The sequence below is a fragment of the Cynocephalus volans genome, chromosome 7, assembly GCF_027409185.1.
Source record: "Cynocephalus volans isolate mCynVol1 chromosome 7, mCynVol1.pri, whole genome shotgun sequence".
NCBI lineage: Eukaryota > Metazoa > Chordata > Mammalia > Dermoptera > Cynocephalidae > Cynocephalus > Cynocephalus volans.
The window spans coordinates 69,204,896-69,219,622 of record NC_084466.1 but is presented as its reverse complement, the minus strand read 5'-3'; the positions used below and the strand labels follow the sequence as shown (position 1 = coordinate 69,219,622).

Below are 14,727 nucleotides of genomic sequence, written 5' to 3'. Positions count from 1 at the left end.
TAAAGTTCAAAAACATGACAATGGCTGAAATTTTGATCCAGCTAATGGAGAACAAAAGCAGATTAGATCCATTTAAGGGGAAGGAAACTAACATATATTGGACACCAAGCATGTGCTGTGTCCTTTCCATATCTTCTCATTTAATCTTCCTTACAATTCTACAAGATGTCTTGTTTTCAAAAATGAAGGAACTGAGGCTCCCAGAGTTTACTTAATACTTGCAAAGAGGTCTGGCAGCTTCCACAGGGAGTTATTTTAATCACCTCATGCTGCTGCACCTCCAAAGAGTGGGACCAGAATGGGTCAGAGGGAAAGCTCAGTGTGCTGGTGAGCCTGGGCCTCTGTGTTTCTCGGGGAATGACGTGAGGATGGCCCTTTCTGTCCTGGGCCTCTGCAGTGGTACTGAATCCAGGTGGTCTACCACAGTCCTCAGAGAGGTCCTGGATGAATGTTTTTGGATTAATTGACCTGAGTGGGAAAAGATCTTGTTTATTGCCTGTTGGCTTATTCAAGTCCTGCCTTTCATTCAGTACTCAGTCTGATTCCACCTCATGAAGACTTCACGCAGCCTTCTCCAGCAGCACCGTCTCCCTCCGCTGAACTCCTAAGATAATTCTCATCTGTATTACTTTTCTGACTGCTGCACACGTGACCTATTATTATTTATCTTTTCAAGAGTGTGTTCCAAATAGACTGTCCATTCCTTTGCAGCCTGGAGCCATGTCTTAATTTTTTGTATAGAGCCAGTGCCTGGCATGGGACCTCGCATGTAACAGAAATATTCACTGCCAAGGATAATCTTTTGAGCAGTACCTCAACATGTTCTTGGTTCCTTGCATATTTACATAAGGCCAAAGATGGAAAGCTTCTTAACAAGACGGTGTCTTACCTTAATAACCCTGTCAGTTCCCGAAGTCAGTAACCATCCTCTGGTTGCATCAAAATGTACATGCACAATGTTATGTTTAGTGTCATGGAAGGTAGCCGTGGGCGCACGTCTAGAAGGGGCAAAGAACATTTCCCAGAGTAAAAGGCAGTGACATATGAATGAAGGAGACGTAGGATGACATTAAGCTCTAACTTTAGCCTAATGGCTAAACCTGCTTCACTGTTAGAAATGCTCCTCAGATTACCTTTATTCCCTGGCGAGCTGTTATGATTTAAAAAAGAAAAAAAAAAAAAAAAGAAGAAGAAGGAATTCTTATAATCTTCAAAATGGGAAAGAGATAAAATCTCCAAAAGTCTCTTGGAGAATGTGTTGCTCTGATGGAGTCTGTAAAAATATCTACCTGTGCTTTTGGGAAATCTTTTTTAAACTACGGTGCTTTTGATAAGTTTGAGCTCAGAAGGACTTGCCAGTGAAATTGTCTACCTTTGCCTATTTAATTAAAAAAAAAAAAAAGTCATGCTTGCTAAACTACTACTAACTTTCATTATAATTGAAGGGCCATCCACTCTTTTGCATTTTTAACTGGTATAACTGCAGAGTTACTTTTTCTGTAGTATTCTAAAGCTTTAACAAGCAAAACAAAATAAATAAGCATCATCATTTGTTTTGTATTTTTTAATTTTGTGTATTTTTAAGTAAAAAGGTTTGTCAACTACCTAGCTGGTCTAGAGGCAATGCAAGAGGCAGGAGTGACAGTGAGCTGGAGGGGACAGGAGCACAGCAAGGGAGACAGCTACTCTCCAGTCATTTTCAAGGGATCCCACGCTGCTGCAGTGGCTCTCTGAAGATGGTGTGCTTCTCCCTTTTTCCTATAGCCAAATATCTCTGTAGACTAGGTCTGCAGCATGCTAAAAGCTTTAAGTTTTTAGAACTAAAGACGTAGGCTTAATTTGCGAGTTCCTTAGACTCTCTGGGTCTGTGTCTTTATCTATAAAATGAAGAACTAAACTAGAATATCTCTAAGGTCTCTTGCAGATTTCTAATTCAATGAAAAGAACTCTCTTATTAATTTCATCATGTATAATGAGTAGAAATAGTCAATGAACATAAACACTCATGCAAGGGCATCTTAATTGGTAATTGATATGGATAAATAAGAATACTTAAATATTTGACTGTAATACAAGGTGCTGGGAAGACTGGGAGGACACATTACCTGGGAGACCCTCCTCTAACTCTCTGAAAGGGAAGCCTGTTGCAGAGCATTCTGTGTACCTCTGGGGGCAGTTTTCAATAGGCCATTATTAAAGAGACAACAGAGATTTGTCCCACTCTCCAAAGCACACCAAGGTGCAGTAACCTAAGGTCCTTGGTTACCGGGCAGGACTGACAAGCAGCCAGCTGGGTAGCTGGACAACTGGGAATATTTGCTTCTCAGGTAAAGCAGCTTAGCTCTTCCTGGAAAATGAAACCTTCTGGAGCCTGTGGGCTGATTCAGCTCCTGTAAAGATAGTTTGAGCTAGAAAGCAAACCCAGGACCCCTGTGCTTCTGGGCAATTCTCAAGTAAATGAGCAGACAGCATCTATTTTAAATGCACATATCCCTGGGATTAGGAAGAGCCCAGAGACGAATTCTTTGAGCATATTCTCTCTTTTCCTATCTCACAAGACAACACAATCTCTTTATGGCAACCGAGGGCTTTTCCCCACTTGCCACGGTCTGCGTTCTAAAGCAGCAGGAACTAGAGCAATATGAGGCATGGCTAGAGTGCTCAGGGCAGCTCTCTAGCTTGCTTCTCTCCTTAACCTGGAGAGTGCTGCAAACTGTTGGCACTTACTCTTCGTCTGTGATGGCGTCGTGGCAGCTGTCACAGACTCTCACTTCAAACTCGAAGCCCATGAGAGGTATGGAGGAGCGCTTGGAGCTGCACTTGCCGCAGACCGCCTTCCCGCACTTGCGGCAATGGTGCTGAGGAGGGACAGAACACACCAGGCGAGTTCTCCTTCTGGGCTCTGTTTACTCAGAATGAGGACTGCTGGGAAACAGAGCTGATTGTGCCACCTCCCCACTCTCCTGCTTTCCCCGTTCTTAGCCCTTTCCAATTGTCATCATGAGAACCACCTAGTGGTCAGGTGACCTTAAATAGGAGTGTACTGAGGAAGTGACATCTCCAGAGATTATGCTGCTGGATGAAGGAGAACGGGGATGAAACCTGATTCAATCCATTGTACTTTGACCATGCTAAGCTTAGGTGACCTAACGTTTCATTTCCTTGGGGAAGACCAAAACAAACGATGGAATCAGATAGAAAATGCTGCATTGCAAGCCTAAATAACAAGGTCAAAGGGAGGGAAAGTAAAAAAAAAATACCACTTCATGGTTTGGTACCCATATGAGCTAAGAATGATGCCTCTAATTTTAAGGTGTAGATGCCACTAGAATTCTAAAATAGTATCCCTTTATTACTGGGAACAAATCACTACAGAAACGTTCAGTCACAAGGTGACTCCAGGATACTAATCTACGCCCCCACAACTCCTGACCAGGAGTGCTCTATCTTCTAAGATCACAAAGTTAAGTTATTTCCACACAATTACATTTTGTCAAAGCCTCCATATCACCTACCTGTCTTAGGCCGATTTTCTTACTGTCCCACATTTGCTTGAAGTTCCAGAAGAAAGGCTGATCACACTTTTGACAGGAATCACTGTCCAACCATTCAGGGGTCTTGTCAAAAAAAAGCACACAAGGGGTCACAGAAACAGTGAGGATAACTGGAACCACTGATACTGATGAAACTTACAGAATCAGGATGTGTTTATAAGAAACACAAGTGTGATTTTGCAGTCAACCGTTCAAAAAATATTTACTGAATGCCTATTACATGTCAGACCCTGGGGATGAGATGTAGTGGTGAATAAAACGAATCTCCATCATGAAGCTTATAATTTATCAGGGAAGACCAGACACGAAATATTATTACTAATAATTATTTAAATAAGTACAATAGTTAGGCCTGAGAAAGAGGAGCACAAAGCGCTATGGCATAGGTGTAACAGGAGGCTCCAACCCTGGTTGGGGTCTCTGACAAGTGACACAACAGCTGAGACCTGAGCATGGATGGGAGGAGGCTAGGCAAAAGGGGCTGAGAGACGCTCAGGATGGCTGGAGGGGATGGCTCGCGTAGAGTCCTGACAGCCATGCTGAGGATTTAGTACTTCATCTCGTATTCTCTGTCTGGTTACATTTGCTCTGATAGTGCATGACTATACCTAACTGCACGCTGCACACACACACAGCCGCCGGTGTAGGAGTGATACGGCTTGACCATGGCGGATACTCAGGGAAGCTACTTGTCTACTGGCCACTCATGGCACGGCCCCACAGGGACTGGGGCTCTGTTTCTTACCTCATGGGTCTCATAATATTCTGGCTTTGTTCACTACTTCCCAATCCCATCACGAGTCCTCTAAATGATGTCAGAGAGATTTGAAAAGTGTGTTTGGCTTAAAGCTATTCTTTAGCAAATCCTTATAGATTATGCACATAGTGGCTGCATTTGCTTCCAGAGTTCCACACTCAACTCTGTAGAATTCATCATTTGGCAGAGGAATTCATCTCTTTCTATATGGCACAGAACCCAAGGGACCTTGAAAAATACATCCAACCTCAGGGTTTCCCAAAAAGTGAATTCCAGGGACATTTGACTCACAGGACACTTATTAGGAAAGAGGCCTGAGATAAACGAGTTTGAGAAATGCAGTAACAATGGCCCAGCCCCTCGAGAGTCACAGTGGGCAGCACAGGGAAGGCACTGGAAGTCCTTTTCCTGTTGACATAATCCTTTTCTGAGGAATAACTGTTATGAAACAGATTTGGGGATTTAGCCTCTTTTACCTTTAGGCAGAGATACACCTAAAACTACACATTTTCTCAAAAAAAAGAAAAGTAAAAAGCTCGATCCGTTAAGAGCTCGATCCTTGGTCAATTTATTTTATTAAAACCAAAGAAAAGAAGTAAACCTTGATTTACTTTGTAATTTTTATGCCCTACTTATTCAGCTTAAAGACAGACTGAATAAAATAACAAAGTTTTTAGCTAAAGACAATGTTTCAACTCTAAAAGACTTATCTATGCTGTGACTTTTTCAGAACATTTATGATGCAGGAAAATCAGGAAGACATACGCCCCAAAATAAAAAAAACATAAATACTCTTTTGTTAGACAAATAAATCAAGTGATGCTTACAGTCTGTAATCAGATTGGGTTAATCAGGAACTTCCAGTGGCTTGAAAAAACTGAATTAGCAACTCACTGCACGTAATAAAAAACATATCAATATCCTCCTTAGAGAAGGGAGGGGGCAGTATTAATGTTTGTTTATGGAACAATTTCTCAAATATCAGCTTTGATTACCATTAAAATTATATAGTAGAAATAAATATTTAAAGACATGGGACATTTTCAGTATATAATAAACTGGAAAAACCCAGGTTATTAAACAGTATGTACAGCACAAAGTTAACAGACACTAGAGAAGATATTTACAAAGTCTATAACCAACAAAGAACCCCTGCAATATCTGTGCTATACAAAGAACCCCTGAAAACCAATAAGAAAATGGCAAGAAACAGATGAAAAATTGGGAGATGATACAAAGATATGAACAAGCAGTTGATAGACAGGGAAGACTACATGGCAGAAGTATGTGAAGAGAAGCTCAAATTTACTGTTACACAGAGAATGTAAATAAAAATGAAATACTATTTTACACCTGTCTCCAAAAGGGCAAAACCAGAAAAGGTGACAGTAACTTGGTGAGGATGTAAGGTGTCAGGAAACTCCCTGTTCTCCATGAGAAGTATAAATGGGTACTGCTGTTTAGTTCTTATTTAGCAAAATCAAGACCACACCTTTGGTCAATCTCACTCTTGGGTTTATATCCCTAACAGAGTTTCATACAGGTCAATGAGGTGACACATATGGGAAGGTCATCTGGGTGCTGGGTGAGGTACCAGGGAATGTGATGGCAAGCTACATCCCCTTTGCTTGGGGAACAGAAGTGACATGTGATTGCTACATACTATGGGATCTTATGCAGAAGCAGCCCAAGAGACACACAAGCAGGATGAGCTGAAAAGGAATCAATGGGAAAAGTTGGAAACAGAATCAGACTCGTAGCACATCATTATTTATGCCAACTTTAACAATCCCCCACCTCTGTATATCTTTTACAAGGAAGCATGTGTGTTTAGGACACATATCAAATGCATCGTGGTTGGTGTCTAAGATCTATGAGTAGGGAATAGGGAGTATGGACAAGGAAAGGGGGAAAAAATTAGTATGTGCAGTATGATTCCATTTTTTGCTAAAAAATCTCACACACGTGCATGTGTAGAGAAAAATGTAAGGAAGGATGTTTGCCAACACATTGAGGGTGATAGTTCTGGGTGGTGGTATGATGAGTAATTGACATGTTTTCTATTTGTTAATGAGCATTTTGTAACATTTCTATGAAGAACACATATTATGCATAATATACACTTTTTAAAAAATGATAAAAGTTTGAAAAAATAGATTTCATTAACTTATAAACACATCTTACCTACAGGAGGTCAACCCAATCTGTACCCAGCCCATTGGGGTCTTTCATCACCTGCCCCATCTATCATCTGTCTGTCTCTCTCTCACCTCTGACTACTTCTAAACTCATGAGCACTAAAGCAGCACATGCCACCTCTCACCTTCACCTTGTCATACCCTTGGTTTTTCTAGGCCTGCAAAGCCCATGATGCTCCTAGTGAGGGCATGTCCAGGACCCATTGATCTTTCAGCACCATGCCCTTCCACAAACCCTTTGCTGAGAGTATTAGCCAATGACAACACCCCTTCCAAAATTTTCAGCACTGATGTTCTACTTTACATCAACTGTAATTTCATCATTTATACCATTTAATGGTGTTCTGACGCTTTAGGTCTTTTCTTCCAGAAAGTCTGTCTGTACTTCATGTTAGGGACTGCTTCATAATAGTCTCAGACCTCCCAAGCTGAGTACCACATAGCACTTGCCAAAACCAGGAAGCAGCTCCACAGATACCGAATTACAAAAAACATCTCAGGAGATTTATGTTTATAAAATATGATACTTGCAAAAATGGATGGAATTATCTCTACTGCTTATTTAGAGCTTTGACTCAAGAAGACTTTAAAACAATCACCAAGTACCGAGTGCCCACAGACCTGCATACCAAGAGGCAGAATTTAAACAAGAAGGCTCGAAGCGCTGCCCATCAACTACCTGCCTTCGTCTTTGGGACCCACATCGTTGTCCCTCTTTGGCCTCTGTCCTAAAGGGTGGAGGCTGCTTGCACTGAGGGAAGAGAACCTGGCTGTTCTCCCCTCCCTTAGTTTGGTCAGTTAGGCCTGGAAAGAAGCCAGGACAGAGCAGGTGTGACTGTCCCTAACTCAAACCTGGCTACTTTGCAGAACCCAACCTACAACACAATCATGCGGGAGCCTATTAGCATGACCAGCACTCATTGTGACAATCCTCTGCCTTTATATATATGGTGCCAAGTGTACTTTTCAAAAGCAATATCCTACAATTTCCCACTTCCTAACAGTAATGATCATTTTAATTAGTTACTAATAGATCTCCTGGGGATTTATGGTTTGAGCAAATAAAGCTTTAATCTTCTTAAGCATTTAATTACTGGCATTTGAAAGGCATTACATGGTGGGTAATAGCAACTACACTCTTGAAATGAGACTGGGGTGAGGGCATGGAAAGAAGTTGGGAAATTGCTTTTGTCTTTTCAAAGTGTTGCTTTTCTATATAATTCTTACAATCTGCAAGAAATAAAAAAAAGAAGAATGTACGCTGTCAAAGGGAAAGTCTACCTAGAATAATTCTAGGGTAATAGCAAAATGGTTAACTTCAAAGTACTTGTCAAAGGGGATATTCAGTTAACATATTAGTTGTTAAGATGCTCAAATATTAAAAACTCATTAAAAAAGAGTGTTACAATAAAATTTTAATATGTGCTTTAAAAAGACAAGTATATATTTATATTAGGGGAACTGTTTAGAACATGAGACATAAAGAAGCAAAAGAATAATTATTTCTAGTATTTCTATTAATACCAAACTAAGGATTCTTACTTCATCTTAGCCACTATTTTCCTCAATAACATACAGCATGTAAGTTGTTTTGTAAGGCATCTTATACCAAAGGGCTTATCACTGGAAAACAGGTGGTTCCTTTTTCTCACCTGTACTTTTGCTGTGACTGGTGTAACAGATTTAAAGTCTAAATAGCTTAGTTTCAGACAAAATTCTTATGAAATCTCTATCAAATTAATGTTACATGCCAATTTGTGAGGGGTAAAAAATATAGAAACTCTTTTTATACTACCATTTTGAATTCTCTGACATAACATGTCTTATTTCATGGTTTAATCATAAAAGAAATAAGAAATGAGCAAGAGAGGTGGCTGGACTGAACTTCAGGGCCCAACCCAGCCTGCTCTGACACCCACCTCCTGCCTTTCCACGTCCATGTTCCAGACAACGATCCCACCGTCACCGCCACATGAGATGAGCTGCCGCGTGTGCTGTGCATAGGACAGGGCCTGGACTTTGTCACTGTGAAAGAAACCAAGGGTTAGCAACAGATCAGGAGAGCAATGAAAGGCCTCAGGGCAGAAGCCCCAGCAAAATCAGCCAATTTGCACACTCACTCCTGAGCCCATGTGTAGATCTTAGAAATCTGATGGAGTTTTCAACATGCTGATGGTCAAGAGAGTAAGGCAGATTTAAAATAAGTCTAAATGCTCCTTTAACATGCTCAGGCCCCAGCAAGAGGAAGTCTTTGTCAGTTACCAGCACTTAAGGAAAAAAGCTGATTGTTAAACTGGTTGTAAATCTTACTGGTTCCCTCCTTCCTTAATTAATTAAAATCTGTGGCACATGTTCATTTTTTGTTTGTTCAAGAGTCATAATTTTACCTTTTAAAAAATTATCCTTTAAAAGTTTTGCAGGCCATCCATTGAGATGCTGACTGGATTTACCCAACAGAGCCAGGTAAACTGTGTTGCCTGAGGTGTGTACCTTATGGGTGACCTAACCCCATGCATGGCTTTTCTTGGCTTCCAGAGTGAGTCCAAAGCAGTAAAAGACTTGAATTTCTCTAGTTTTCATTTCCTTTCCCCTAATTTTGTGTTTTATTTTTCTTTCTAGTTTGTGTATGGCTGATAAGTTATTCCCCTCTTGGTGGCAAAATGATGGAGAATTCAGTTTTATGGTCTGACAATCTGGTGATTGCTAACAATGGATTATAGAGATGTATCTTGTTGGGTGAGAGAGAACAGGGTATGTTGTTTCTTGGTTGTTTTTGTTTGTATGTTCGTCTATTTTCAAATCAATTAAAAGTTCTGTGCCTACTGGGTAGGAGAACAATTCTTTGATATCCAGACTGGTGATTTGCTGTTTTTCTGTGTTTACTACTTGACCTGTGGCTGAAGTTATACAACTAAAGCTATTAAGCTCTGTGTGTCTACGTATCTACAATTCAGAAAGGCTTTTACCTCTTGTTGTGTATGGAATGCTTTCCTATTTCCCAGAGGGTATCAATAAATTAGATTATAGCACCTTTTAAATTAAAAGAACTTGTTCTGATTGACTTACAGAGATAAAGTGCTTATATAAAATTGAATATTCCTAAAATTCACAGATAATAAGGAAAATGAATGTCTAATACGTTTAATGTGCCAGACTTAAAATTTCTTTTTTACAGAAACTGCTAACCAACTCAGTAACATTTTAAGAATCCAAGTTCATAAAATTAAGTGTCATCTGGCTGGTACAGAGATCTGAGCCTGTGACCTTGGTGTTAGCAGCACCATGCTCTAACCAACTGAGCTAATTGGCCAGCCCTGTTCAAGTAAACTGAATAATTATTCTGACAAACTTTTTATGTAAGTAATGTTTTGTAGCTTATCAACCTAAAGATAATTTCCAAGATCCTTAGGTAACTTAAAACAGATTAATGTTAACTTGAGTTAATTGATAAATAATCATTGCATACTTAGATAATTTCTAAGTTAGAATACTGAAACCTTGATTATAAAGTGTAATATATGTTTGCTTCTTATTTTTATATGCTATAGTGAGGCTATTCCCCTTTGAGTCATGTCAATGAGTGAGTTCGTTTTTTGCTACTTTAAGGAGATGTAAAAGTGATGTATGTTGTGGTGGAAATTCCGATCGTGCGTGTTCATGAATTTTGCTAGTCTGCTAAAGTGCTTGCATGTGACAGACAGTTCTCAATTGTCCATATCCTCCCTCCTCCCAATTTTCTCTGTGAAATATAAGTTAGTTACTTTGGTTAATTATTATAATTAAAATGGGTGGATGAGACTATGCCAGGTGCAATAATGAGAAAGAAATACAACTGTGTAGGTGCTTTTGTTTTTAAAGAAAAAGAGAGTAGTTTTATCTTAAAGCAGTGGTTCTCAAACTTTTTGGTCTCAGGATCCCTTTACACTCTTAAAACTTATTTGAGGCTACAAAAGATCATCGGTTTAAATAAGTGATAACTACCAATATTTACTGTATTTGAAATTAAAACTGAGAAATTTAGAAAACATTGATTCATTTGAAAATAGCAATGACGAATCTATTCCATTTTAGCATAAATCACATAATTTGTGCAAAATATATTTTTCAAGACAAAATATTTTGATAAGAAAAATGGCATTAACATTTTTGTAAGTCTCTGTAATGCCTGGCTTCATAGGAGAGAGCCAGATGCTCATCTCCTTCTGTGTTTATTGTGATATCACTCATCAGGTAGCCTCTGGAAAACTCCACTGAATAAGAATGAAAAAAAGCAATTCTAAAGTGTCCAGAATATGACAGAGAAAAATGAAGGACAAAAACAGAAAGTGAATTGTATTTGCTTTGGTTTATAATACTTGAGTCTGAAAAAAAAAAGCTATAAGATGCATTGCAATCTTGGCAAAGTTTCCTCAGTTTTGATGGCTGCTTCCTTGGTTTGCTGATTAACACCTGTGACTACAACACAAAAGGATATCTCTACCTTCTGTAGAATCTGCCTCGCTAGCACAGATTCTATGTCTCACCAGAATTATTTTCAGTGCTTTAAGTTGGCTTGATTAATGTCCTTCATCGTTAAGGGGGTGGAGGGGAGGGAGGACACAGCTCACTTTTTTAAAAAGAGCTAAATTTTTAATAATTGTGTTACTCTCTATATTTATTTTTAAATATTTTATTGCTACTTTGATTATATAGATAAGCAGGTATTGTTTCCTAAACACCCGTGCTCCTATCTTAACCAAGTACCTAAAACTCCTCTTTTGGTTTTGCCTTTCCAGATTGAACCCTCTGAAAAAATAAAATAAAATTTTTAGAAGGGGTTTTACACCTTTGAGATTTCCCAGAGAGGTTCTGGAAAATCATAAAGATTTGTTCTTTTACCTTATAAAAAGAGATGCCATAAATATTGTGTTTGTTTTAAGAGTTACTATTTTAAGAGTAGCATGGGAAGAGCTGTCAAATCAGAAGAGATGCTCAGCCTTCCCTAGGTTAAGACAGTTTAATTAAAATGTTATTAATCTGGGGGCTGGCCAGTTAGCTCAGTCAGAGTGCAGCCTTGTAACACCAAGGTCAAGGGTTCAGATCCCTGTACTAGCCAGCCACCAAAACAAAAACAAAAATAACCTAAAACAAACAAAAAAAGTAAAATGCTATTAATTTAAATATTTCAGAGAGTGTATGTTTTGTGGAAAGACTCTGGAGATTTGCCAATGCCCCCACTGTGTAAAACATGTTTTTACCCCCTGGGGAAATACTGATCAAACCTTACATAACAGCTATATAGGATATTCCAGTAGAGAATTTTACTCTCCCCATTCTGATATTACTGGTCACAGTAACAAATTAATCATTAGGTCACTAAGTCTCTATAGTCTACAGATACCTTCTGTATTACTCTGGTGCTTGCCTGAAGGCTCTGCTATGAGCACAGGCCAGAGTTTGTGACTTCAGTAAAGGACAGCCTCAGAGTTTCATGGAAAAGAACTGTATATAACAGGTATTTTTAAATATTGATATTTCAAGGAATAGACTCTTGGGCACAGGCCGCTGAGCTGACATCACTGAGACAATTCTTAAGCTGCACTGGGGGACTGAGTCAGAATTTCTTTGGATGTCTGGACTCTTTACTCTGGATGCAGATGGCTTCATGAACGTGGACTGCTAAACATCCAGCAGAACAAGAATTAATTACATTTTATTCATAGGACTGACTGAACAGAAGAAGAAAATTTTATTGTGGTGATGTGTCAGGAATTCTGTTGATGTTGTTTAATGTTCTATTTTCTGGATATATGAGGATGCCTTTTCACTTACTTTTTAAGCTATCTCTAACCTACAATTTAGTAAACTCTGCTTTTATAAGCTAAATCAAAACATTTAAAAATGACATCCAATTTTCTCTGATTGTCCAGAATTAAAAAACTATTACTGAGTTCTCTTAATATTCATGGCAATAATTATTTGCACAGGTTCAAAGAGAATCTATCACAAAATATAACTGGGCAAATCAATTGTACAACCACACCGTTACCTGGAGTGTCACAGTTGAGAATGATGCTCATGGAATCAGATATGACTAGCCACTCATGGAGTCAAAGCCTACAAAGCTCTCCCAGGTCCTGGCCCGGTAACTGGTTTGCAGGGTCCTGACCTTACAGGTGGTGAGGAATGCACCAGGTTAAGAACCTAGTAACTGTTGGAAACCTCGAGGATTTCAACCAAGGTTATAAGTATTGTCAGTGAAAATATGATGGACAGTTTCTTGGGCTTGGTTTCCTAGACTTGGGATAGCAAATAGGGGCTTTCAAAAGTTCAATCCAAGATTCCTTATAATAACTCCCAGGCAGAAATTAGTTTTTTGGGCTTAACAGTTGTTGAATACTGTGTGGCTTTAAATAGGCAAAGCAAACCCAGGAAGGCCTATATGGCTAATATTAACACTCTCAGTGCTCCAATGTAAATAATTTGGCCAAACCTGTTGAGACCAGCCTTTTCCTGTGAGCAAGAATTATCTCTGAGATTATTATGATGACGGGGAGGACATGGAAGAACTGTCAGGTAGACTGTGAAAGACTTGAACTGAGATGACTGGGTATCTTTTCAGTGGAATAATAGGTCTGTCTAGCATTCTCTTCTGGGTTATATGATTCTACAAGGGTCTGCACCTTTTAGTATCTTTAACTGAGCTATTTTATAATTCTGTAAGTTACACAAAACTGATATCATTGCAAACAAATCTTGTCCAGTGAAGACACAATTGATCCACACACCCACCCCATCCATGGAAGAAGCCAACTGTGCATCAACTTATGAATTCATCTTAGCATTCTCCGTTGCCTATGTATGTGTCTGCTCTTTGGATTTTCCTTTGGACTGCTTGTAACACCTTACTGGTTCCCTTACTAATTAATGACTACTATAAAATCTTTGACATGTACTCATTAAAAAAAAAAAAGTCAATTGTTTTCTCACTCACTCTCCTGGTTGTTTTTTCATACTTTTTAAAGCATGGAGTGCTACCATTCTGACTTTCAGAGGCATGAAGGAAAACCTATCTAGTTGAAAAGACTCGCAACTCTGTGATTTGAGCTACGTTTCATTTGTTAAGGCATCTTGATACACACCAGAGATCTTGTAAAACCAAAAAAGCTACAGAAGGAACTGCTTTGTCACTCACAGCTGGCAGCAACATTCGGCAACAAATCCGTAATTTACGGGACCCTAGTACTGTTAATATTCCAATATGGAAGAGTAGAACACAGTGATACGTGCCGGATTCTAAGCTTTATAATAAAGCTGCTCAGGGACTTCTTGATCTAAGGATTAAAAATATAACCACCTTGCAATTAAAAACTCAGTGAGGGAACATTCCCAGGTTCACATATTAAGGGTTATAAAGAAGGAAAAGATAACTGCTTCTTACATCATGTTCATCTGACATCACTGTAGCATTTATACTAGAAATCATTTTGAAACTGGTTATTATTTCATGGATGAGTTCTCCATGTACTGTACTGCACACACTCTTAGGAATGCACAAAAGCCCCACTTTTCACAACCACCAGGATCTGTCATCTATAAATACTATACTTAGTGGGATGGCCTCATTTCCTTTCTCACCAGTCCTAGAGACAACATATGTCTCATCAGGCCCAGCTATATAATTTGAGGTGTCCAGAGCAAAATGAAAATAAAAGGCTGCTTGTTAAAAGTTTATTAAGGATTACAAGATGGTGCGGCAGAGCATTAAACCAAGTGCAGGGCCCTTCAAAGAATGGGGCCTTGTGTAACTGCACAGGTCCAACACCTACAAAGCTGGTCCTGTGTCTGATGCTTCAGGGAGAAGGAGAGAAACAGCTTTCTCAGACACAGGCTAACATTTGCCCAAATGTCAACTTAGGCCCTCTTCCATCCCAAATCAGGGGGGATTTAAATGTATAGCATCCTTTATTTATTTGATGAAAAATCTAGGTTATTTGGTAAAAATCTAATTAGCTATGCATCTACTACCAGATATCTCACTGTCCTATATTCACAAGTCTTCCAAGCCTCCAAGGATCAGAAAAGGCTCACAAGCAAGCCACACAAGTGATGTCTCCCAGAAAATGACATCTAGGGCCAACCCATGCAAAGGGATCCTAAAAGGGATATGTCTCCTCAGGGATCCTTGGGACATAGCCAGTCTGAACCTGAACTCAGGGACCCCTGTCTGAGAGCATCA

The 14,727-nt window shown here is 39.3% G+C and overlaps 1 protein-coding gene across 1 annotated transcript in view; it reads right to left on the bottom strand.

The window, feature by feature from the left end:
* WDFY2 (WD repeat and FYVE domain containing 2) overlaps positions 1-14,727 on the bottom strand; it is a 158,602-nt gene that overhangs the window by 6,676 nt on the left and 137,199 nt on the right. The window contains exons 8-11 of the mRNA XM_063102862.1: positions 8,429-8,534; positions 3,516-3,617; positions 2,728-2,858; positions 890-998 (exon numbers count right to left, since the gene is read on the bottom strand). Coding sequence (XP_062958932.1) covers positions 890-998; positions 2,728-2,858; positions 3,516-3,617; positions 8,429-8,534 — 448 coding nt within the window. The remainder of the gene's footprint in view (positions 1-889; positions 999-2,727; positions 2,859-3,515; positions 3,618-8,428; positions 8,535-14,727) is intronic.